At 39.5% G+C, this 25,425-nt stretch overlaps 2 protein-coding genes across 3 annotated transcripts; one reads left to right on the top strand and one right to left on the bottom strand.

Annotated features, from left to right (window-relative positions):
* Window positions 1-758: 758 nt before the first annotated feature.
* On the bottom strand, window positions 759-16,257 carry LOC110043370 (uncharacterized). 2 transcript variants are annotated; one of them, XM_089295300.1, is made up of 15 exons: window positions 16,071-16,257; window positions 15,383-15,465; window positions 14,660-14,736; window positions 13,493-13,564; window positions 12,161-12,958; window positions 11,412-11,476; window positions 9,599-9,672; window positions 7,485-7,551; window positions 7,199-7,286; window positions 5,195-5,230; window positions 4,356-4,485; window positions 3,627-3,675; window positions 3,219-3,350; window positions 2,319-2,411; window positions 759-1,947 (listed from the first exon to the last, which is right to left on the bottom strand). In XM_089295300.1, exons 1-15 carry the CDS (start codon window positions 16,137-16,139, stop codon window positions 1,735-1,737), a joined length of 2,046 nt encoding a protein of 681 aa, XP_089151426.1. In that variant the 5' UTR covers window positions 16,140-16,257; the 3' UTR covers window positions 759-1,734. The 2 variants fall into 2 exon arrangements, with proteins under 2 accessions (XP_089151426.1, XP_089151427.1); XM_089295301.1 differs by having other exon boundaries at window positions 15,383-15,461.
* A 41-nt stretch (window positions 16,258-16,298) lies between these two features.
* On the top strand, window positions 16,299-25,167 carry LOC110043366 (ubiquitin-like protein 7). Its single transcript, XM_089295302.1, has 9 exons — window positions 16,299-16,523; window positions 19,417-19,530; window positions 20,875-20,957; window positions 21,089-21,173; window positions 21,537-21,594; window positions 21,990-22,149; window positions 22,971-23,142; window positions 23,658-23,821; window positions 24,529-25,167. Exons 1-9 carry the CDS (start codon window positions 16,391-16,393, stop codon window positions 24,646-24,648), a joined length of 1,089 nt encoding a protein of 362 aa, XP_089151428.1. The 5' UTR covers window positions 16,299-16,390; the 3' UTR covers window positions 24,649-25,167.
* The last annotated feature ends 258 nt before the right edge of the window (window positions 25,168-25,425 follow it).

Below are 25,425 nucleotides of genomic sequence, written 5' to 3'. Positions count from 1 at the left end.
CTGGGTGGTTATTGTGGATTTTTTTTAAAATCGAAACAATTGACATTCCTGAAGACAGATATTATCGATTGTTCTCGATTTTTGCCAATCGATAGTAATTGATAAAGAATTTTGTGGGAGTTGATTGTTATCGATTGCCAGTATCAATAGGCAATTGTTATCGATTGCCAGTATCAATAGGCAATTGTTATCGATAGGCCCTTTGCAGCTGGCTTATTGATATCGATTGAATCAATTCATTTTTGCTATCGATTGACTACGTCTGGTATGCTAACACTTTCATTGCATTTATGTTACATATTTTGCGCGCAGAAATCTAGGCCAGCGAAATGAAACTACACATTTCCTCCCTTGACTTATTCAGCAGAAAGGAGAGTTGGTTTTGGTCGAAGACCTAATATGATCTAAGTTCTCGTAAGCGACCAGGCTTGACATTTTGGGTAGTGGCTTACGGGAGGTTCGACTGTAGGTGAATTTTATCCATTTTCACCCATTTTGAAACTTTGAACCAATCAATCAATCAATCAGTCAATCAATCAATCAATCAATCAATCAATCAATCAATCAATCAATCATTCATCCAATCAATCAGTCAATTGTAATTGATCAACTATTACTAGCTGTGTCCCCCTCACAATCCTTTCTATTCGAATGAGGTCAATGAAACCTCTAAAGTGAAGAAGCCATTAGAGAACAAACTTAAAGACTCTCCCTCCAGTGGTCCATTAATGTTTGAACAGCATACACATCACAAGAAATTTGAAACAGTGTCTTTATTTTAGTGTATCTTTTCATCAGTAAGCTTAAGTAACCTTGAGATCTTCCATCATAATGGTCCAGTTCTGGCCATCTCTTTGTCGCGCAACGCTACGCTCTCGAGCGCGTAGCGTTGCATGACCGAAAGCCAGGCAGAACTGGTCTATCATCGTCATGGTTTCAAGTGAAACAAAATCACCACTCACTGAAATTATGTTTTGAATTTAATTTCTTTTCTTCCTTTGCTAATTACCAGTCAATTATTCAACTCCTTTCTGGGGATATTGATAAAGCGTTCTTAAACTGACGCAGAAATAACAGGTTAAGTTACTGCTGTCCATACAGCACATGTATTGTCATACTTTTCCGTTTTGTGAACGTACTAACAACTTTTTTTAGCCTAGGAGTGTCATCAAAAACCTTCTAAATTCACTTTTAAATTCATTCTCAAAAAGACTGGTCTTAACGTAAGACAACTTAAGATTCGAATTTTCAGTATTAAACTAACCTAAGTTAAAACGGCATAATTGTCAAGAAACTGGCTGACTGGATAAAAAATCTCCAGCAACGAGTTTCTCTAACTCACGAGAGAAAATGATTTTCTTCTTTAAGAAAAGCCTTTGCACTTCCAACGCACTTGCTAAAGTCAAAGGGGTCTTTTGAAAAATCTTTGCTAGAACGTTTTCGGATACGAACCCTAAGAGATCTACAAATATTTGGCCCATAGTACGTTGGGGACATTCCACGACAACCTATTCCACAGCCTATCTAAAAATAACCGCTGAAAACTGTAATAACAGCTGTTGACAATAGCTCATCAGAGATAAGGTAATACAGTCTGTTGCGTAGCAACTAGAATGACCACTGAACGATAACCGGATCGCGGGCTCAGCGAGTGTGAGCTTTGTTTTCTTCACGTAAGCCTATGAGGCCATGAATGGTCAAATTGACACAATATTTCCAGGGGAGAGAAAACCTTCAGCTTTCGCCTGCACTATATCTTGCCAGTGCTCTTTCAGCCTTCTTTACTCTTTCCTGGACTTGCTCTGCACTTGGTTTTCTCTGCTTTAAGTTTTTAGTAAATTCTTGGACTTCCGAGCTGGAGACAGCAAGTTCGCTTCCCGCCTGGTACATTTCCTCAGCCCTTTCTCGGTCTACTTTGTCGATCTCTTGTATTGAAAAAATTATAGCCTACAGGAAAACAATTGAAAAAGCACAATTATTCTCACAGTGATCTTACCAAACCGGAGAAATAAAACCCACATAGTGATACACTGAAGCTAACTTTCCATCGTAACAATAAATATTTCCGCGCCGAACAGAGTTCTTAAGGCATAAAACCATGTGATTAAGTGGTTTATTCAACTTCGTGTGGAAAACACGTTTTATTTTCTAGCCGCAAAAAATTCTGATCACTTCATGCCCGACTTACGATAAGGCCAACATACTCGCGACCGCGCATAACATACATACATACCTTTCAAGTGAGTATTCGTCATATTCTCTTGCACCTTTATACTTCAAAAACATGCGTTATGGAATTGAAGGGAATGTTGACCTACCTCAGGTAGCCACACATCGGAAACGTAAGTGAGGTCGGGGTTTCCCTTGAGTTCTTTATAGTATTCCAAAAGCAAGGTCATTATTTCTACTCGCTGCCAAGAGAAAAAAAACAGCAGAAACAATAAAATATAAAACCATCTTTAACATGCTACCCTGAGTCAAACTCTATAAATCGTTTGATTTGCTGTGCTAACGTTTCGCTACTTCTACTTGTTCCCAGGCGAGCTTCTTTCAGTAGTGCTTGTGTATAGAAGGTAACGCTACTGAGGTTGGCCTGCATAGCAAGCGTTCCGTATGAGAGGTTGAATGACCAAACTCTGCTCAAACGAAAATTTGGGCGAGAGTCAAAAATCGACGGCGTCGGAGCTGGTGAGGCTCTACCACCCCAACTTTCGTCGAGTTTTTGCTCTCGCCCCAATTTTCGCGGGGCCAGAATATTGAAAAAGCTCTTTGTTGCAATACAGGCTCGACTGTAGCCTGCGAACGCAGACGTATTTCCGGCTGTCACTTGATTCCGCCGAAAAATAACGTCTGCGAACCCGAGCCAGGAAACGATTTCTGTGACGTAATGACTTTTGTTTCTCCTTGGCCAATCAGATTCCATGATAGAATGAAACTCGAGTGCTCCTCGCAGCGAATACCTCGCGCAGTAGTTCTGGGGTTATTTGAGCTAAACTGTGATTGGCTTAGAATTCCTATGTCACAGAAATCGTTTCTGGCTCGGGTTCGCAGACGTTATTTTTCGGTGGAACCAAGTGACAGCCAGAAATACGTCTGCGTTCGCAGGCTAGCTCGACTGGGGTCTGCCTTAACATAAGGGGTGGATGCTTGTTAATGAAGGCTGGACTGTAGTTTTCTTTACAATAAAAACCCCCGAACTTTCAGGATGCCTGCCTTACCAGGTCTTCATCCCCAACTGGACCAAATCCAGCGCGGAGTTTTAGCCCATTTTTCTCGCTGACTCTTCCACAAGTGTAGATTGTGTGACGTTCCGATGTCCTCTTGCCATTCAATATCTGTTTTAAGGTCGGCTAGCGTAAAACAAATGATGAAATGAATGGACCAATGAAGGAACAGACGAAAGATAGCCGGAATGAATGAATTTATGTAGCCGGGAACGAACGCCGACTGACCGACTAAATGAACGAACGAACAAACAAACAAACAAACAAACAAAGGAACAAACGAATGAAGGAAGACACGAACACAGGAACCAACGAACCTACGAAAGAATGAATAAATGCAAAAAGAAAAGTGGGTTTGTTAAAGAAATTGCTAAAAAGAGTGAAAAGTGCAATTTAACCTACCTTTGCCTGCCTTATATATGACAGAATATGGCTGTACTTGGAAACTTGTCTGCAAACGGAACATTCAAATAATGTTGTTAAACATTGATTTCATATAAAGATTAAGATTTCATTCAGTTTTTTTGTTCAGAGTTTGTTTCACCAGATGCGAGCTCTTGCTAAGAGGTCTTGTCCTTAATCCGCATTTAAAAAACACTCAATAAGAAAGCGAGCGCTAAAAGCAGTCCTTCTATTATCGTGGTAGAAACACAAGATAAGCATAAGATGTTAAGGCAATGATGGCATTCAGAAAACGAATTTACATTTCGTTCATCGCAATTATTTTTCCGTAGTGGTTTCTAGTACAAATTTTCCGTGTAACTATCTAAACTTGTGGACGCTTGGAGAACTTCAAAAAGCAGTAAAAACACTCGCCTGAGGCTCTTGTGCTCACGTTTCCAAACATGGACAATGTTTTTCATGTTTTGAACCACAGTACTGTACAGATCAGTGCTTGCCGCTTAATAGGGGATGAACTGTACATGAAAATGGCTCTAAAATGGAGCCGGAATATTGTACACCTTCCCTCATTTTAATGAAGCAAAACTTGGTTTTGGGTTGTTAGTAATTAACCCTTGGTCTCAACTTGTTTATTTTATATTTAAAAAACTGTCCGTTGGCTCTTGAGTTTAGTAACATACATATCTTTCAAATATTTGAATGCGACAACCGTTAGTAGTTAAAACTTACTTTCTTGCTCGCAAAGATTTCCTACATTCAAACAGACGAAAGGTTTCCTCAGGAAGATCTTTGTCTGTCATTTCTTTACCGTTGTGCTCAGCGTTTTCTTCTTCTTTATCCTCAAAAATCTGTAAATCATCTGTGAAATAAAATATCATGGAAACTGCAGTCCCTTCACCAATTTATAACGCAAAGATGTAAGATATTTTTTCCAGTCATCTCCAGCCATCGATGACCCATTCAAGACAAGCTCAGACTGTTTGCATCTTAAAGAGTACGAGTGTGACATTTGAATCGTTTGTTCAGATAGAAAATTACTGAAAATTACTCTCACATTGACGGAAATCTCAAATAAATAGCTTTCTGGGGAACAAAAACATTGAAGAAGTAACTATATCGATTAAAAATATACATGGATGGATTGGTTACAGCTGACGAAGATTAACAGGGTCAGGTTTTTCAAGAACATTTATAACATTTCGAAGTTCCTCGTAAGAGTAATGTCTAGCGCAGAAAGGAGACTGCCACAAAGACATGTCTGCCTGAGAGAAGAGAGAAATGTTCCACCATACTGTAGCGTGACCATGCAAAAAGTTTCCTCCTTAAAACCGGTGTCACACTGGGGATATGCCCTCCTTGACGCACCAAGGATGTTGCTTCTGTTGTTTGGGACAATCTCTGTCATTTTCAATTGATGGGATTTTCTCTAAAATGACAGCCAAACACGAAGAACAATCTATATGAGACAACAGAGAAAGTTTGGTAGCTAAATTACACGAAGAGTTCACCAAAGACAGACGCAGCCTGGTAAAATATAATGATGTGTTTTTTTGAAGTTTATGACCCACCTTCATCAAAGTCCTCTTCAAGACTTTTCCCAAGACCTAAAAGGTAGAAGAGTGTGATAATTATAATTAACAATTACATTATGAGCTCGAGATTTCTATGAGGTGATAGTTGATGAGGCCGAAGGCCGAATCAACTATCGCCTCATAGAAATCGAGAGCGAATAATCTAATTGTTTTAGTTGAATTCTAACTTATTAAATTAATGCAAATAATGGTTTCCAAATATTTTTCGACGCATTATTGAACTTTACACTTAAACAAAATCGCACGTATTGAATTGTCCGTGGTAAATTTGCAGTTGCTTAGCGCGCGCACCAGTTTTTCAATAATTTCAAGGTTTTAAAGTCAAGAATCCGTTTATGTCCTTCTTGTTGTCTTCTCAGGAATATAATTATCCATTTGCATCTAAACTTTCTTCCAAAACTTCGGGAAAACGATAGAAACGTCGTGGACGACCGACAGCTACTGCAATCTAATTATAAATGGTAACATACTGCCCGAGTGTCTGGCATTCGTTCGTTCGTTCGTTCGTTCGTTCGTTCGTTCGTTCGTTCGTTCGTTCGTTCGTTCGTTCGTTCGTTCGTTCGTTCGTTCGTTCGTTCGTTCGTTCGTTCGTTCGTTCGTTCGTTCGTTCGTTCGTTCGTTCGTTCGTTCATTCATTTATTCAACTCGGTAGAAATCTTTAGCTCAATTACCACAGTACTAATGTAATCACAATCATACAACATTGCATTAATTAGATTCTATCAATATCTATTGTTTTACAAGATTGCCGTGTGAGAATCCGATGACTCCAATATGCAGTTGATTTGCTTCTTCAATTTCCCAATTGATTTAATCTCTCTGATATTTTTAGATAATAAATTTCACAATAAAGCAACGCTAGTGGAACTGAAACTATGTTTCAAATACTTAGTTAGACTTGCCACAAACCACCCTTTGCTTAATGCTTCACTTATTCATCTCCCTTGAGCGAAGAAGACAAACGTTTAAGTTAACACCCATACATTGGCCACACCTATATCCAAATGACATACTTAAATGTATTTATACTCGTTGCGTTCTCTTCGTTGGTATTTTTGGTTACGCAATGCGTAACTCATTTAGGTGGGTTTTTCGGAGTCTTGTTTGTCGTATTATTTAAAAACGCTTATCAAGTATTCATTTACCTTCACTTTAGGACAGTTCAGTGCCTATCATTTCGACCGTCAATTAGTTAGTTTCTTGCTTTCTCTATATAATGCCCAAGGACGGCGAGGTTTCGGAGGACGCTAACGCTAGCTGTTATTTAATCGGCTCTTTTGAAGATGCTAGAGCTTATTTCGAATAAACGTTTTCTCATCTGCAGCGCGAGCTCTCGGATGATCAAGTTAAGTCTTCGTCGTCTTTAGTTAAGAAACTTAAGTCTGAAACGAACTTAACTTTCAAGTTTAGTGGCAACAAGAAACAATTTGAGATCAATGCGCTCGAATACGTTTCTCAGAGTCTTGCTTTTGTGCAGTCGCTAAAATTCACTGTCGATCTTGAGGACTCGGATAACCAAGAAGTCTCAGCGTTAATTCTTAAACTTGACGAGTCTCCGAACTCCGCCTCGAAGGCCATTAAGCGGCGGAATAAACTCATTAGGATTGCCGACAAATCTGAAGCTGGCTGGGCTGCTGTTGACGAGTACTTGTCTGACGAGGTTGCTTCGGGATCCGAAGACGAAAAGAAGATCCGTGCTGCTGAGCAGAGAGCTTTGAAAAAGAAGAAAAGTGCCCGGGTTGCAAAGTCCGGACAGAAGTTGAGTATTTTTTCTTTGTTCTTCTTGGCTTTACCCGTTCTTTATTATCTTTAGCTGTTTTTCAGGTCGAATACTATGGGCACTGCTGTACGTATTCCTCCGTTACAATAAATTCATTGTTATTGTATCATATTGGTGTGTTTTATGAGTGTGAGTTTAGAGCATAAATAAGTTATTTTCGGCAGGCAGTTTAGAAAATAACTATGCTTGTAAGAACCAACCTTTTCTGTTGAGCAGATCTTCAGCCTGACTTAGGGCTTCATCGAACTGGTCTTCCAGATCCTTGTCTTTTAGGGTCCATTTGACTTCCTAAAGAACAAAATACTCTGACTAGTTAGTTACTCTGAAATTGTTCTAATATAGTACCTAACTTGCAATTATAACAGACAAGATGGACAATAAGTTGCAGGTGTTTTGTTTCTGGAACTTCTGGCTTTGTAAAGTGCTGTCTTTGCCCGTCTACACAGATAACACCACTTAAAACAAACATGTATCATTTTAACATACCAGCAATTCTGCTCTTTGATTTGGATCACAGGCAAAATGCACTAACTTCTTGGGCTGGATTTTAAACCTGGAGATATACAAAGTTCAAAGAAATTGAAATAGAATGAAGCCATAATTAAAGCAGACTTCAAGTTACATGCACACCACCAGCATCTGTCTAGACAGACAAAATTGGGTGGGGTGTGCAGCCCGCTTCCCAAAATCCCTATTTATGACCAAAACCGGCAATTTTCCCTACCCTATTTATTCAATAATTCTGACCTGACCAAAAATTCGATACCCTGTTTATGACCTGGGGCCCGTTTCTCAAAAGCGCTGAAAGCTTTTGGGGTCCACAAAGCCACTTTTATATAATCTGTATCTAAAAACAGAGAGGTGTATATGCCTGAAACACCTTGTATGAAGAGAAGCTCTGTTCAATATTATGAATATGTGGACAAAACAGGTCTGTAATAATAAGGTTTGAGATTTTGCTATGGCTTTCCGGGTGTGAAAACTTTTCAGGACCTTCAAGAAACAGGCCCCTGATCCTTTAATCAATACCCTGATTAAGACCTGCCTTGCAGTTAGTCACTTAGTTCAGACCGATGTTAAGGCATCGTGAAGGGCTTTTGTTCATGGTCTTATAAACACTGATGAAAAAGTAACTTCTTATAAAAGCATAGCCATTTCAAGACAAGTGCAAACACCATCCCTATTTATGACCAAAGCGGCTAAAAAACCAGACCCTTTGGGGCCGCACATACCTATGTAGCTCATATAAGGGAGTACCCTACCCCTACCCCCCCCCCCCGTCTATCCATCCATTTGTCCATCAGTCAGTCAGTCATTCAGTCAGTAAAAAAGTAAGTTAATTTATTGAATACATTAATTAAGACGTCCTTCACCAAGCATAAAATTTGACATAAGTTAAACTGATAACCTCATGGCCCTCAAAATAAATACTAATAAATAAGAAAAGAAGTCTTCTCACATAGTCTGTAAGAATTGTAAACCTGCATTAAGCGGACACCTAGACACCTTTACTATGCAGATACCAGGGCTGTCATTGAGGGCTGTAACCCATAACACCTGTTAAGGCTGAGTAAGCTTGATTTTTCCTTGATGCTACAGGAAAAACTGCTTGTTCTTGATAGAATTCACCCAAAAGTAACAAGTTTGCTATGGTTGTGGAGAACAAGGCTACAGGCAACTGGAAACTTAATTACAGCCCTGGATAATACCAAGAGTCTTGTGGGTTTCTGCTTAATACAGGTTTCACTGTACGTGTGTACTCATTCTCTTGTAGTGCCACGATTTTCAAAACATGCATGCTGTATGGGACATCAGCAGAAAACGCTACAATGTACATGTACTTTGTCTAATAGCTTGTGGTAAATAACAGTTGACATAAGTAGTCATTTTTGGCCAATTTGGCAAAGTGATTTTAGCTAAGCTGAAATATTAAAAAAAATAGTGTTTCTTTAATTAATAGCTTGCATTTACTAACTTATTAACCGAGGGTGAGGTCTATATGGGAATTTAATCTCAAACCAAGACCTTGCTGCATTGACTGAGTGATAGCGAGGTCAATACAACAAAGCTGAGGTTTGAGATTTTCCTGTAAAGACCGAATGCTCGAGGTTAGTAAGTTGTTTATTATATGGCTTTTGCTTTGGTTTTGCGTGCCAGTAATTGGTCTGCAGGAATAATGGGAGAATAAAGTCTGCATACAAGCCAAGTGGCCCACCAGGCCGGAGCTTATCCCAGTTTCTGCAGCATGAAGAGACTAGGAGTATTTCTACTTCCCCCTGGATGGGATGCTAGTCCATCGCAGTGTTACCCCCAGCATTAAGTTTGCCGGTACCCATTTACGCATCTTAGTGGACAGAGGCACTGTGAGAGTAAAGTGTCCTGCCCAAGAACACAACACAATGTCCCCAGCCAGGGCTCGAACCTGGACCAATCAATCTGGAGATGAGTGCACTAACCATGAGGCCACCCCGCTTCCCATTATGGGAGAATAATGCCCTACAATTGGCCAATCAGAGCATGCATGATAATTTTTAAATATCAATTGAAGATCCCTCTGAAAAGGGCCTCATTAATTTTCATTGTCTAAGAAAAAAACTTACAAGCAATTGTGCCAAGCAAGGAATTTCACGAGAAACTTTCGGTCTTGTTTCCGTTTCCCTACGATCCTTTTAATCTGCAATACAGGACAAAATAACATCATACTTGGTGTCATCATGCAATGTCAAGTCCTGTGACAACATTTCTAGTCCCCCAATTGCTCTCAATTTGTTTCATATTACTCCCAAATAAACTTCAGTCAAAGCTCTCATAAGCGACCACCTTCAGTTGGAAATTCAGAAAAGTGGTCATAACTAGAGCTGCTTGGTTACAAGAAGCAGCTCTCATAAGCGACTGCATAGTAAAACGAGCTTACGAGAGCTTCAGAAACTCATTAATAATTGACAAAGAAAAAACAAAAGAAATTAATGTTTAATGAGTGTCCATATATCTGATATAGACACGCTCAAACTTTACACTCAATTTCTTAGACCAAAATGACCATTAGCGCAGTGTGCAGTTTCATTTAATTGTTGATTTATATGTAAAAGACTCTGAGTGGTTACTTACAAAGCTTTAAAACAAAGGAAAAGTTCAGTTGGGTGATCCCAAAAGTTGACACCCTCACTTACAGGAGCAGTCTCATATGAGAGCTTTTCATTACAAAGTTTAAGTCACATTTCAAACGGGGTTTCACAAAGGTGGTTGTAACTAGAGCTGGTCGCTTACGAAAGTGGTTGCAAGGAGAGCTTTGACTCAAAGTGTATTCTACGATGAAACTGGGTTTCTTTGATTTGCCTCCTCCCACCTTTGTATATAATGAAGACCTGCATCAATTCAGGAGTTTGATTTAAAATGTTTTCAGCAAGAAGGCAGCTGGTTTCCACAGGCAGGCAAGACTTTTGAACTGAACTTCTTTATAAGAAAAACGTTGCTCCAGATGGTCAAACCAGATGGTCAAACTAGGCAGAACCCACCTTGCAGCTGGTCAATTTTGCTCAGTGCCCAGTCCTTAATAAGACCCCCAGCTGAAGTCTGCACAAAAAAAAATTGCTGCTTCATTGACTCCAACCAGGGTTGTCCCTAACCACTGGTTGCCGGCGAAATTTGCCAGTTGAGAAAGAGGTTATCACCAGCTTGATTTTGGTCCGCAATCACTCTTTTTGGGTTATGCATGTACAATCACTTTATATCTGAACCACATCAAACCATCTATTGTAAATGAAAAGTTTGGAATGAATTCCTGACTACCTTGAGTATCGGTGCCACTATAACAAGTAAAGCAATTGGAATAAAATCTAGTTTTGAGCACCTGTTTAGTGTGTTCTCTTTCCATGTACTACGTCTGCCATCTTGTAAACATGAAGTTTGATAGTCCTGCATTCAAGGTGTTGCAAAAAATTGGAGACAAAAATTTTGTTCCAGGTCTGTTGCGAAAAATGGTGACCAGTTCAATGAAAATCTTACCCAGGAGACTAGTTTCTTAGCTATAGCCCTGTTCCAACCACAAAATAAAAGTGAAGCCTTTGAGAGGACTGGCTCATAGTCGCTGGAGCTTATCCTGGTTTCTGTAACATGAAGCGGCTAGGAGTATTTCTACTCCCACTGGACGGGATGCTAGTCCATTGCAGGCCACTCCCCCCCCCCCCCCCCCAATTTGTTAGTCTTCCCCAACAGTTTGCCGGTACCCATTTATACTCCTGGGTGGAGGGAGGCACTGTGAAAGGTAAGTGTCTTGCCAAAAAACACAAGGCCAGGGCTTGAACCCGGACCTTGATCCGGGGACGAGCGCACTAACCATGAGGCCACTGCGCCTCCACCAACCACAAAATAAGTTGTTAGTAATACTATAATTACAAAATATATCAAACTTACTTGGGCTGGCCAATAGGGTTCTCGGTAATATTTAGCCCACACAATGTCTCCAACAGAAAACTGGTCTACAAGAAAATAGAAAATTATGTATGACAACGTGACCATTTTCAACTAAACACAACTTTCAAGCAAAAACCAAGAGTTGAGAGTGCAGCTGTGACTGGTTCCAAGCTCACTCTGACTTGTGAGTAATAAAGACAGGTATGCACCCACCTTTAAATGGTAGTCTATACTGGTCTTAACAGCCTTATCGGCAAATTTCAATTCAGACCAACCTTTTCTCCTTCCCTTGGTGTATATTACCCAGTCTTCCTTGGCAGCATAGTAAAAAAATTAACCGATTTACTGTCTTGGAGTTGGCATTAATGTTTTAGTACAAACTACAACCAACTTAGACAAAAAAAATATCCTCCACTCCAGGAACACTGCACACGTCAGAACTGGAGCACCAGATTAGTTTTTAGGGCTAGGACAAACTAGGTTAAAGGGTGTAAAGGTTTTCTGGGCTGTTCTATACTCTTACTATACATGTACGTGTACAGCACAATCACTTCTGCAGTGCACTTAATTTTAGTTCAATGCTACTGGTTAAGGCTGTAAACACGGAAGAATATTTGGCTCTGAGCCATAATCAAGCTTAACTTGACAGGGTTCAGGCAGACAGACCAAATGTATTACCCATGCATTCATTCAACCTAAACTATTTTGTATGCCATTGGACTGCAGTACAGTATAAGCACTAAACTTACTGCTTTCTTGACTGGGAGAAAATGCATCAGCCAAGAGCTCGTCATCTGAGCTCACATCAGAGGATGCACTGGTGTTGATGCCAGCCTTTTCATCATTCTCTTTATCTGCTGTTCCTGCACTGTCATCAACATGGTTCTCACCACTCACTCTTAATTTCTCTTCCTCAAACCCATTTCTATGATTTATTTTTAATGTTCTCTTATTGGAAAGTTCAACACTCTTGTCATTTTCAAGTGATTTGTCTCCATCATTTTGATCAACCTGATGAGCGGATTTTGTTTTCTTTGACGACATTCTCCTTTTGGGAGATTCATCATTAATTAACTGTCGTTTTGCCTTATGATGACCATTGCACAGAGCTTCCAAGAAATCACTTGTTTCACCATTTTTCTCTGTCGATATTGAGGTTCTGGACTGCCGTTGCAATGTTCTGCTCCTTTTAACATTGAGTTTCAAAGTACAATCTGTTTCTTTGCTTTCAGTATGTAATTTATTTGTTGGATCTGGACAACTCTTCTTCAAGGTGCCCTCTTCTTTCTTAGTTTCTTCTCTAGCTGAGTTTATTTGACTAGTATTATTCACAACTGCAGGTTGAACCTCTGTCGATTTTGATGACAGATCACCCGTATTTGATCTTACGTTCTCAATCGCCATCTTCTTTCTCGGACTAGTTCTCACAGGGGTCGACCTTTCTCCACTTTTTCTTTTTTTCTTAATCGACTGGACTTTTCTTTTTTCAGCTGATTTTATGTCTTTCTCACTTTCGTGTGAACTCATGTTGTGTACTTCCTTTGTTTCTGCAATAAAATAAAATGTTGCATAAGAAGAGAATCATTAACTAAAGGAAAAACACTTTCATTAACGTTTTCAGCAGGGGAACAATATTGCAATATTTACCAGTTTGTACACTATTTTGACCTATATTGTGTGTTATACACTGTACATGAAGGTAAATATGTACTAAGTTAAATATTAAAACCAACTGGAAAACTTATTATAAATGATTCTTATAGCAGTATACATTGGATGCAACACTTCGAAACCAAAAATTGGGTCATTTTCATCACACCTGGCTATTGCAGACTCTTGCTATTACGGACACCAAATGACATTCCCCAGGGTCTCTTCTATTTATGACTTAAGTTGACTGTACTTATCTACAATGGCAGATATAAATATCTGCCAGACTTCTACCCATTTATAATCAATAAAATTTACATGTTATCCTCTTAATAATCAAATGTGTATCCCAAGCCCCATGCTGAATGCTCTTTCTTGCTATAGCAGAGTGCTCACACATCTTTGAAGTAAACTTTAAGTACTGTACTTACGCAGCTTAAACAGATCATCTGCTTCTGCAACAGCTTTGTTAAATTGTAATTTCTTCGCTAAATTTTTTATAGCTGAAATAATTAATAAACAAATTAATTAAGCACACGCCTGTATTAATAATCCCACTTATATTAAATAACATTTCTTTACTTACCTGTTCAGGTAGATACATGTTACCTAGCTTCCTCATGGAATTGAGAGATGTTTTCCAAGACCTGCATGTGCAGTTGCAGGGCTTGACGTTCCGAAAATAAACCTTGGGGCCAGCTAGCCCCTAAATTTTAAGATTTAGTCACCAGCAAAAGTATTTCAGTGAAAAGTGTGAAAAGTTAGTCACCAGTGAAAAAAATTTGGTCGCATTGCCAACCTCAGCGGTCGCAACATGGAGCTCTGAGTTGTACTTAACCCTACGTACCAAGTTTCACCTAATACCTAAACACATAGTTTCTTAGAAGTTGACAAATTCAGCAAGTCATTTTTTGGAAACTCATCCAATCTTCTTTATATATAAGTTGTTCTGCAGTGAAGACCTCTCCGCCACGGCCGTCTTCAGGGATAGAGAAAAGTGGCCGTTGTAGAGAGGTGGCCATTATGGGGACAGAGGAAAGTGGCTGTTAATTAAGGGGTGGCAGGGACGTAATATGATACTTGTTATTCTTTTTTTGGATGCAACATTTTTATCTCTGAAGCCATGCTTATTGTTTTATGCAGGGGTTTCATTAGTTTTCAGCAGGAAGGCAACTGGTTTTCACAGGTGTGAGAAACTTTTTGAACTGAACTTCTTTAGCAGGAAAACTATCTTTAGATGATCAAACCGGGCAGGCAAAATCATCCTCACAGCTGGTCAATTTGCCTGTTGCCTGGTCCTTAATGAAACCCCTGCCATGTAAGTACATAACACAAAATATGTCAACAAAAAAGAAACCAAACAGAAACAGAGACCAACAATGCACAGTATGGATCAAGTTTCGTGACCTCTTACAAAAAATAATGGAGTTTGGTATGCACCATTCATCAGTCATTGATATACTGGCTGTTGTCAAGAGGTTGTTTTCTTGGCAGTTGGGATGGGTTTTAGTGGTTCTTGCTTTTGTAGAGAGGTGCTGATTATAGAGGGGTGCTCATTATAATTAGTGGAGGTTTGACTAAGTGAATGCAATCATTACCTCTGCCTTTTTCTATGAAGTTGTTCTGTTTTTCACAATTCCACATGAAAATTTTTTTGGGATTTCTGATGTCTTCACTGTAAGGTAGGAAATGAGGAAAACATTTAGTATTAAAATATTACGGTCTGCATCAGGCCAGTGACCCATAATATATACCTGAGCTTATCCTGGTTTCTATAGCATGAAGAGACTGGGAGTATTTCTGGATAGGATACTAGTCCCTAAAAGTTACCATCTAGCATTAAATTCACCATTCACAACTGGGTGGAGGGAGGCCCAAGGGAGGGGGGGGGGGGGTGTAATCCCACACATGGGCTATCTAGGTATGTGCCGCAGGATATCTAGAGTTGGGTTTTTGAGATTCTTGATCCTTAAATAGGGTATCATTTTTGTCCCTGTTGGCATTGTGTTCCTGGTGTGATCCTTAAATACATAGACCCTTTTCATAAATGGCTGCCAATTATAAATTCTTTTGTAAGTATTAAAATTAGCCTGACTAACCTCGATTTTGAGTTGATGATTCAAAAGAATTTTTACTCCCAAACGAGTTTAGTGAGGCTAATTTAAATGTAAACAAAAGAATTTTTAATTGGCAGCCATTTATGAAAAGGGTCTATGTAGGGTACCTAAATTGTACTAATTTGCATTTTTAGGTGATTTTTGATGAAGAAAGCTCCTTGCAAAACGGAAACAGTTATAACAATAATACTCATGAATACTCACTATGAATCCTCAATTAGGAAATTAATGGTGACAAATTTTTTGCTTGGTGTGCATACAAAAGCATCCTCTTCAGGCTCAACTACCTTGAATATAATTGGAAACAAACATAATTCTCAGTCTGATTGTTAAGTCTTTAAAAAATCTGGGAACCAGATCAAGTGCAAACGGTTTTGGAAAGGAGAATGCAATTACATATCTTGCTTATAATGTAATTAAGCTTAACTTGACACTGATGTTGACTGGATACTGATGCCAGATACAATAGGGCAGCTGTGATCGCCGATCCTAATTAGGTATTTGAGCAGTTACGTTGTGCATTAAGCCTAAAAATATGTGCCTAATATTCCACCCTCTTAAGAATTTTACGGTGGACAAACGGCTGCGAATTACGGAAATTAAGCTTACAAAAACAAATAATACTGTTAGTTGTAACGTAAACAGAAATTGAAATCCTGAAATCCCGGCATTTGACTTACACCTACCATAAATTAAAACTCTTAACTGCATTAACTTCGCTTCTTCCTGTTCATTGCAAATTTACGTTGGCTTCGATTGTTTGACATTTCATGGAAGCAACTCTTTAGCCTATGTGGTTATAAGGCTTAACTTTGAACGTGCATGACGTGATGCTTTGCACTGCACGTACAGAAATCACAGAGAGAAATGATCGACTCAATTAAAAACCTACCTGACCAGGCCAAAATATGTCTCCTCGGGCACTAGCCCATACAATAGATCCAGTATAAAACTGATCCATTTAAATAAGAATTACCCAAACATTCGATCGATCGTTGAAAGTTTCGTTCCACTTTTCTTTACGTCTTCGATCGAGCTAGCGACGCGCGGGAAGAGTTCAGAAGTCACATCATCCAATCAACTCGCTAGTTCCAGGTTCGTCTCCAATCGTGTTGTGTGCCTTGGGAAAATCTGTCGTGGAGACATTTTCAATGAAGTCACCGAGATATTTGATTCAAAAATTCGTCTGGTGCTCTGTAATAACGCCAACAAATGCCGTCTATTCGTATCAAAGAAGCTTATCACAATACGAAGCATCTCATAGATGATATCGAAATGAGCTGTAAAGTTCTAGAATTGAAGCAAAAAACGGCGGAAAAGACCAACATACCAGCGGAGCAACAAAGTAAGCTTATCTCGTGTGATGTCTAAGCTCAGTTATCGTAATTAAGGTCTTATCATTCCTGTATTCTACACAAGTTTAATTTCAGACTTGATTTTCCCGCAACATTCCATGGATTAACATTCATTTAATTCACAAAGACTGGTTTGATTAGTGAATAGCTTAGTGTTGCTACAGAGATTCCTTGTACCTAAGTATAAAGCGTACATGTGCGGGTTATTTCTTTCATGGTCTAGTAATAAGCCTACTTTAGAAACAAAAAAGTCGTTGTTTCGTGGGAAAGATGCTTGCAACTTTTATAAGTGTTGCTTGTGATAGTAAAATAATTAATTGGGGGGTTGGTACGGTGGGTCCAACAAAAGCCGGGAAGGGATTACAGGTATTCTATTTCTGGAAATTGTTGGGTGGGTGTGGGGGTGGGGGTGATTCACTAAGGGCCTGTTTACAAGGAGGGAGGTTTACCCTAGCAAGCGGGTTAACCCTAGCTGGAGGGCAAAAGATAATCCAGGTTTACAAGCAAAATTTCACAGGTAGGGTAACCCTACAATCCGGGACAACTTAATGCACAGTTACACTCAAAGGGTCTGGAAACAATTAGAAAGTTAACCTGGGTAGGCGGGTTAACCCTACCTGGAGTGTTTACAAGGGAAGAAGTTAACCTGCCTGCCAGGGTAACCCTAGCATGCAGATAGGGTAACCCGCCTACCTGGGTAACCCTAGCTGACTTGTAAACACAAAGGAAAAAGGAGGAAATGTGGGAGTGTTAGGGTAACCCGCTTACTAGGGTAACCCACTTGCTAGGGTAACCCTCCCTCCTTGTAAACAGGCCCTAAACCTCTTACAATCCCAGCTTCCACAGCCAAGGTTGCACGTCAGCTTACATATCTCGTATTTGTTGGTTTATGAACTTCATACCATAGAATTAGTTGAACCTCTATTGAACATGTACCCCCTTTTAAGGGACCAGTGATCAGAGTCCTGAAATTGTTGTTAATGAAATGAGGTAAATGAACTGGCCACTCCTATTAAGTGACCACGGCCACATTTTGGTTGTCCCAATGAGAGTTTTACTTTGTCCTACCAGCCACCCACAATTTAATACACATAGTTTGGCTTTGTTTTGGAAAAATGAAATAACAGATAACAGCCCAAATTAGAAAGTGGCTACTGATAATTAAGGTTACAGTATACCTTCAGGGGTGTCTCGCACGCAAGCGATGTAGCGCGTGCAGTTTAAGCTGTAGATACCTAAACCCCTATATCAAATTAAAGCTTATGGAGCTGGCTATCACACTATACCAAGAATTTTGAAAGAAAATGAATTGTCGAATTTTTCACTACCACTAAATGCGAGCGCCCGAATCACCTTTCGAAAGCTACAAGTCAAAGCAAATTTCGTTTTTCGCCAATTTAATTTTTTCCTCGGTTTCAGGGCCCAAAGCGCTTAAAAAACGTGTCTGCGTTTTGGCATATTCGATTGCAGTAAAAAGTTACAGAACATTTTTGAAATAGGATTAAAAAATGTGGAGTGATCGTACAAAAATCGCTCTCGAAGAAAAAGTATTTCGAAATTAACAAATCGCAGACACGCTTTTGTACTTTATATGTTAAACTAGCCACTGTCCAAATTTAAGAGCAATTGAACAAATTCCCTTTGAGTTATAACTCTTTAAAGTGTCTGCTTCAAGTGAAAAAATTTATGCGAGAAAACAGCGCTAAGAAAAATTTTCTGCTTCGCAAACAAACTCCGCCCACAAACGCCTTCAACTGGGTTCTCAGGTAACTAAGCCAATCAGTGCAGGGAAACTTTACTACCGTTAACCTCCTGGTGAAATTTTTATGCGCGAATCACTAAAAACTCTTGTGTTTCGCAATGCGCTCAAGGAACCGAAGGCAGAGAGATAATTTTTCTGTAGCTCGGTTTTTCTTGAAGCTGGTCTGGCAAAATGGGGAAGACTAAAAAGGATACGAACGCTAGAGTGGCTGAGCGAAGGAAACAAACAAAAGACATCACGGAGAGCAACTGTGTGTGGGCAACTGTGCATGGATAATATTCAAATGGTCTCAATGAGTCCGACGATTCGTCGATATCGGACTCATCAGAAGAGTCTCTGTCAGCATGTCTGTTATTGCTGTCAAGTTCCGAAATTTTTACAGAACCTTTCTCTTCTCTTACCACGAATATTTGCCCGCCTTATACGATAACTATAGCTTCATCCGCGTGGCGAACTTTCGCTTCTTCACTCATTGATGTATTTTCATTCGTTCTTCGCTGTTTTCGCTTTTTCGAACTGGTCCATGGTTTAAACGTGGTCTATGTTTACTGATAACTTAATAGAGACACGCCTTATATCAAAAATGCTGGGTAGTCAGAACAACAATGCTGATCAACTGAGTAGTCAATTCGTGACATCCATATAGGTAATTCCCGCGAAAATCGTCTCGGTTGATTGCATACGCGCCATAGGGCTGTCAATCAAGAGGTAAACTTTTACTTCCGGTGAAAACGTAAAACCGCCATTTCTCCGCCAATATTTAGCCTTTTTCAAAATTTTTTTTCAGAAATTAGAGATTATTCTTCGACCACTATTTTGACCCAAAAATCCAAATTTGAAGAAAATTGCCGACCCGAAGGTATACTGTAACCTTAAACATTCCAACACTTGTTTATTATTGTCTTCACATGATTCCCTGTTGACTTCAAGCATGTTTGCAATTGAATAAATTGACCTTTCAACTAAGTTTGTGCTAAATTCCTGACAAACCCCTACTAAGCAGCAAACCCCTATTAAGCCACCACCCCACCCCTATTTCCTCAAGGGTTGCCACTTAATAGGGGTGCAACTGTATTTACATTAAGGTACATACATGTAATTATATGTTCTTGTATGTTTAGATTTTATATTTGCTGGACAATTGCTTAAGGATGAAAAAACTCTGGACTCCTATGGAATCGAAGATGGATTCACAGTTTATGTGATGAAGAAATGTCCTGAACCAGAACCCATTGGTATGAAGCATTTTAACAGATAAATTATGCATACATGTAATTTTATGTAGTTAGTGTAACTGTTTATTAGTATTTACTATCAGCAATTTTCTAGGGTGAATTTCCAGGTTGACAAGAGATCTGTCCTTGAATTAACCTTGAAAGAGCTACAAACTTTAGTATCCAAGTTTCCATTGCTGCAGTTAAAAAAGAACACATGTAAAAGGTCCGACCAGAAAAGAAAAATGGGAATTTAAGATTGTGTGATCTTTACTGAAAACTAATTTAATATAGGCTTCCTGTTTTCAAGATTACAGGGTTGTACGTTTGGGACTAGGGATCCATACTGGTTTACAATGTTTTATGGAAATCAGCTAGATTTTTCAGAGTGACTCAGAAAACCCAAAGGGGACCTACATGTAAGAATCAGTTAAAATTTCCTGGGAGAGAATGGTCCCAGACCTCTCTAGAAGCTTGTGGCTTCAGCTCTCCTTGTTTTGGAAATCAGTCACTATTTACCCTAGATCTGCACACGTCTGAATAACTGTGTTATACCTGCAAACTAGCTGGTGAGTTTTCTCACAAAAGCTTAGTGTATATACACAATAAACTTGACTTGACTTGACTTGACTTGAATAACAATATTGGAATAGTGTAGCTCATAACAGTGCTTAATAAAAAATAGGTCAATTTTTCCGTTTTAATTTATTAATTGCTAATTAATGATAATTCATTTACTTTGTTATTTATCTATGATTATTCTGACCTCATGTTTGACAAACCCTCAAGGGCATAGCTAGGGGGGTCCTGGGGTGCCCATGAACCCCCTTTTGTAAGCCTTTTTTAAACAAACAACCTACAACAGGTGGTGGAAACGGTAGCTGCTGGTTTCGCCCCATGGTGAGTTCGCCCCCACCGAGTTCGCCCCCACATCGACTCAACTTGATCGAGTTCACCCCCAACCAGATCGAGTAGCATATAGAGATTATTCCTCGTTCTTTTATCCACTGCCTTATTAAATTACTGGTGGCAAGGAGACTTCGCTTGGTGGCGACCGGGAGTTCGTTGGTGGCAAGATCCCTGATGGCGAGATGACATAAACATACTTAGACTGTTAGTAATGGTTGTTCGAAAACGTTAAATAACTCAATGACAACTACGTAAACATGGACACAAAATTTTGGGGCGAACTCGAAATAGAAATTTTATAGTGGGGGCGAACTCGGTGGGGGCGAACTCGCCATGGGGCGAAACCGGTATCATTCGTGAAAACAACATGATGCAAAAACGACATTCTGGCTATGCCCCTGACCCTTGTTGCAATACTTGATGTTTTATTCAATTTATAATTGTCTTGCATTGTAGAACAAGATCCAGATGATGTGCCAATTGGTGAAGTCATTCCAGTATTGGAGGCAGCTATAAAGAGCCCCTCATACAGAAATACCGTAAGTTCCATTGTTATCATGATAGTACATGTATTATGTGATAAACCAAATGGGACTTACTTTTAAACAAGGAAGTATCATGTACTTTTATTTCGCATTAAACTATAATTATGATTATCTTTTTTTATCAGGTTGAAAAAATTCTTACCAACCCAGATATGTTAGAACAACTAACTGTTGCTACACCAGGGCTATCAAACGATCATGTGGCAATGAGTAAGTATGATTAATAATAATATTTACTATATTACTTGGATTCCCAATTTTTCGAAATGTGTTGTTTTCCGCTGGCTGAGGAATGAAAGAAGTGGAAAACATTTCTCTCACACACATCTGGGAGTCTAGGTGCTAGTGTGCAGGGGATCAGATTACATGGTTTGTCGTTGTTTGCCAGTTTCATCATTGTTGTTTAGTTCTTGTGCCAAAAGCTTTTCATGTAGCTTTTGTGCCAAAGTGTTTCTACCCATGCATTCCTCCTTTTCTTATTTGGTTTCTTTTATCAACTGTTTCTTTTTCCTTCTTTACCGTACTCTGTTCAGACAACTGAATATTATCTTGTTATTTATTTGTTAACTATAGCTCTCCTCCAAGATCCTGAACTTCTTGAACAGCTTGTGGAGACAGCAAATGTTGAAACGTGAGTTACAGATGAGTGTAGAAATAACTCTTAATGTGTAATATTCATACCGACCTCAACATCAAATGTTCATGAACACACCCAGCTTGGATGCCACTACTGTAGGGGTTTCATTAACATAATTTATTTTTCAGCAGGGGGGCCACTGGTGTTCACAGGTGGGCAAAGCTCTTCGAACTGAACTTCTTTATAAGAAAAACTTCCTGCTACAGTAGATTGTCAAACCCCTGGGGGACAAAATCGTCTTCACAGCCGGTCAATTTGAGGGAGTTCCAACTGTGATTAGATAGTTTAAATCAGAAACTTCTTGTATATCTTCATATCATCTCTCTTCTAGTTTTGCAAACCTAACAAATTTGCATTTGCAGCTTATTATTGTAAATATCAATCTACAGAGTGATTCAAGAGCACCCTAGCCTTATTCAGGCAGCGTCCTATATTGCCGCAGCTCTTGCCAAGGAGGGAGGTGGGGGAAAGCATCCTATCAGGAATCGTAGTCGTAGGGCTGGTGATGACTACGACTCTGATGACGAGCTACGGAGCATGGAACCTGGGGTAAGATGATGGCATGTTGATGGTGTGCCGTTAAACTCAAAATTAAGAAATAAATTCCGCCAACAGAAGCTACATGTACATGTACATCAAGCTGTCTAAGGAGCATTACACCATGTGTGTGTTGTGTGTTAGACAGGACACAGCACTCTTACTTGCAGGGCTGTCATTAAGGGCCATACTCTGTTACACCTGTTACAGCTTTAAGATGCTTGTTGGGCTCTTGATTTTACAGGACGGTGAAATTGCCTTTTATTGATGCAATTGACCCAAAATGTAACAAGTTGAAACAGGTGAGAAGATCAAGGCTACACTGACTACAGGTGACTCAAAACATAATTACAGCTGTTCAGTGCCTCTCACTGCCCAGAAGTGATTACAATAACTAAAAGTAGAATGATTCTCTAATTTCTTCTGACTAGAGCTATACAAAATGTCTGAAACCTGTTAGGCGAATTTCAAGACCTGGGCTTGTCTCTTCCCTTCGTTTGGTCACAGGGTTGGAAACATGGTCCAAGATCTATTGCTGTGTTGGAAAGTGACTTTCAGAATAAGTTCTGGTTACATTGTATATTTACCAAATTGGCGTCAGTTTTTCATGGGTCTGTCCTGTTATTGATCATGAATTTTGTCAGAACACTGTCAAAGTAGCTGTGGATCCATGAGCATTGTCAAAGTAGTCTGCGGATCCACTCGGCTGTCGCCTCACAGCTATGCGCTTGGCTATTGCCTCACAGCTACTTTGACAATGTTATGGCAAAACACACTTTAAGGTGTTGTAGTTGTGACTAGTGTCTTAGTAAGTTGCACTTTGAAACCTACAGTTAGTCGCTCAAGCTGAACTTGTGGCAGCAAATGAAGAGCGTATCCAGTCATCAAGATCATCTGCGGCATCAAGAGGAGCATCAACATTACGCCAACCAGTCACATCATCACTGTTATCATCAGCTCTTGCCAGTGCTGGAATATCCCCAGGCCCCTCAAGACATAGTGAAGGTTTGTTTAAGGGTATAATTTTAAATTGTCATCTGAAGGAATGATGTACAGCAGGGTTGATGGAATCTGTTCTGTTTGGGAATCTGAAGACTGGGGGACTTTCTTTGGCAAATAGAGTTGTTGTTAAACTAGAAATGCTAAAATTGCAGTCAAGAATGGACATCAGTGATTATATATTCAAAGTTGTGTTTGACACTGACCTTACTGAAACTTTAAAACAATGTTTCAAATAATACACCAGTAAGAAATTAAAGGCCAAATCTGTTAGGTCGAAACATCTTTCTACAAGTTGTGATAAATGCTGGTTTTAATTAACATTTCAATAAGGTCAGTGTCAAACAGAACTTTTGATGTATGTTAGAGTATTCTAAGTTGTTTTTTTGTAGGGGTGTATGTGTATGTGGGGGTGGGGGGGGGTGGTGGTCACCTTTTTTGGTGCATCTTCCACACTTCTAACGTTCACTCTGTGGTTCTCACTTGAAGCTAAGTTTTCCTTATTTTTTTTCCTTCTTCAGCTGGTCCATCCACAAGCAGTGGTGCTTCAACTTCACGTTTCTCAGAACCTGGGCCGTCAACAAGCAGAGGTCCTTCAACTTCACGGCAAACTATAACTCGCGATATGGTCAGTGAGGCCATGGCATCAGTTATGAACCGCACCCAAACATCTTCTCAGTTGCAGGTATGACAACAATACTGATGGTATGTATGTCACAGTGTAGCCTGTTGGCAGGCTCTCGCATTTGGGCTGGGGCCATGCATGGTGAAACGATGAGAGACTCACACACACTTGTACACTCGCTTGCACGCCAAAACGAACAGCCACACAGCAGCACTTGATTGCAAAACCAAAACACTAGCCTGCTCGCTGGCTAGTGGCAGTGCAGGAAAAGACGTGGTAAAAATTGAGTTACATGTAACGAAAGAAAAGAAGTTGTAACCCCTGAACAAAGATCAGTGGTCCAGGTGCTCCCTGTTAAATTGTTTTCAAATTTTTTTTGACTTTAAAAAATGAGGGTTCAATTTTGTGTTTGTTGTGCCAATTAGTTGGCAATAACCACTAGGAGGCCAAAAGAACCAGTTTGCCAACCAAGGTTGTTATAAGGCCCTGTAACTGTAGGTTATGTTGTTGTAGACTATGGGCACTCCCCCTTTTTCTCTTAGTGCATCAAGCATGCAGCAAAAGATTGAGCACATACATGTATGAAGAAAAATGGCAGCTATTGTGGAAAACAGGAGCGACCTTTCTTTGTGCTCTCTTGCCCTTGCATATGGCCTATCTACTCTTGCACATTCTTTTATTATTATATCATGCTTGACAGACTATGAAAAAGGAGTGTTCTTGTAGTCTATTGTTAATTGACTAGGTGCTGGGTTGATTATTTTCAGTCCCAGCTGCAGCAGCTAAGGGACATGGGTATCACGGATGATGCAATGAGTCTCCAAGCTTTATCAGCCACTGGTGGAGATGTCCAGGCAGCTCTTGAATTAATCTTTGGAGGATTATAATCTAAAAAATAACATCAATCTTTTTGCTAAGCCACAGACCCTTTCATTGGAATAAGTCTTTTTTTCAGTTATTTATTTTAGTGCACTGTCGGATGTTGTTTTATCTCAAAATTAAAGGACATCTGTCTGTGAGAGGGTTCAATTTGGCAGCATAGTGCCTGTCCATGCCAATTTACGACGTGGGAAGGTCCTGAACTTTAAATTAAGGAATAAGGCCTCCCCTAGATCTGGCACTAGCTGCTACATTACGACTAGTGTATGTGTACATATAATTATATTATTGGCCTTCCGTTTTTGAAAAAAGTGAAAATGCCAAATGTGCTTTATGAGTTCTAGGTGCTGATACAGAAACGTTAGTATTTAGTGGCTGAAGAGTTTTTTAAGGGCCTGCAATGGATAACAGCCCGAGGGAGGTTCCAAAAATACAGTCATGTAAATCGATGGGAACAGACTGAAAAAAGTAACCTTGGTTTATAATGTTACATGTATTTTTTAAAATAAATGAATAATTAAAAATAATGTCAGTAGCTTATTAGATTTGATGGAATAATTTACAGTAATTCAATCTTCACCTTTTGTACGTATATTTTCTTCTAACATTTTTCATGAATTCCTGTACTAAAAAGAAGTCAGTTTTGTTTTGTACAGTATTATAAATAGCACCTTCTTTCAGTTGACTAGACTGAAACTAACTTCTTTATTAGTTTTCCTACACCTTGAAATAGGCCAAGTTTGCTACATTAAAATTCTAACTCGGCTCTTAGGCTTGCGGGAATG

This window comes from Orbicella faveolata, unplaced genomic scaffold, assembly GCF_042242905.1.
Source record: "Orbicella faveolata isolate gen_17 unplaced genomic scaffold, um_ofav_v1 contig_26, whole genome shotgun sequence".
In the NCBI taxonomy this organism is placed as follows: Eukaryota; Metazoa; Cnidaria; class Anthozoa; order Scleractinia; family Merulinidae; genus Orbicella; species Orbicella faveolata.
This window is presented reverse-complemented; position numbering and strand designations above follow the sequence as displayed.

Coding starts and splice junctions, on each gene's coding strand:
- LOC110043370 (XM_089295300.1), bottom strand. CDS start 16,139: ATGGATCAGTTTTATACTGGATCTATTGTATGGGCTAGTGCCCGAGGA. Junction 14,737..15,382: donor TTCCTAATTGAGGATTCATA/GTGAGTATTCAT, acceptor CCTACCTTACAG/TGAAGACATCAGAAATCCCA. Junction 1,948..2,318: donor CCGATGTGTGGCTACCTGAG/GTAGGTCAACAT, acceptor GTTTTCCTGTAG/GCTATAATTTTTTCAATACA.
- LOC110043366 (XM_089295302.1), top strand. CDS start 16,391: ATGCCGTCTATTCGTATCAAAGAAGCTTATCACAATACGAAGCATCTC. Junction 19,531..20,874: donor TCCTGAACCAGAACCCATTG/GTATGAAGCATT, acceptor CTTGCATTGTAG/AACAAGATCCAGATGATGTG. Junction 20,958..21,088: donor GCCCCTCATACAGAAATACC/GTAAGTTCCATT, acceptor TTTTTTTATCAG/GTTGAAAAAATTCTTACCAA.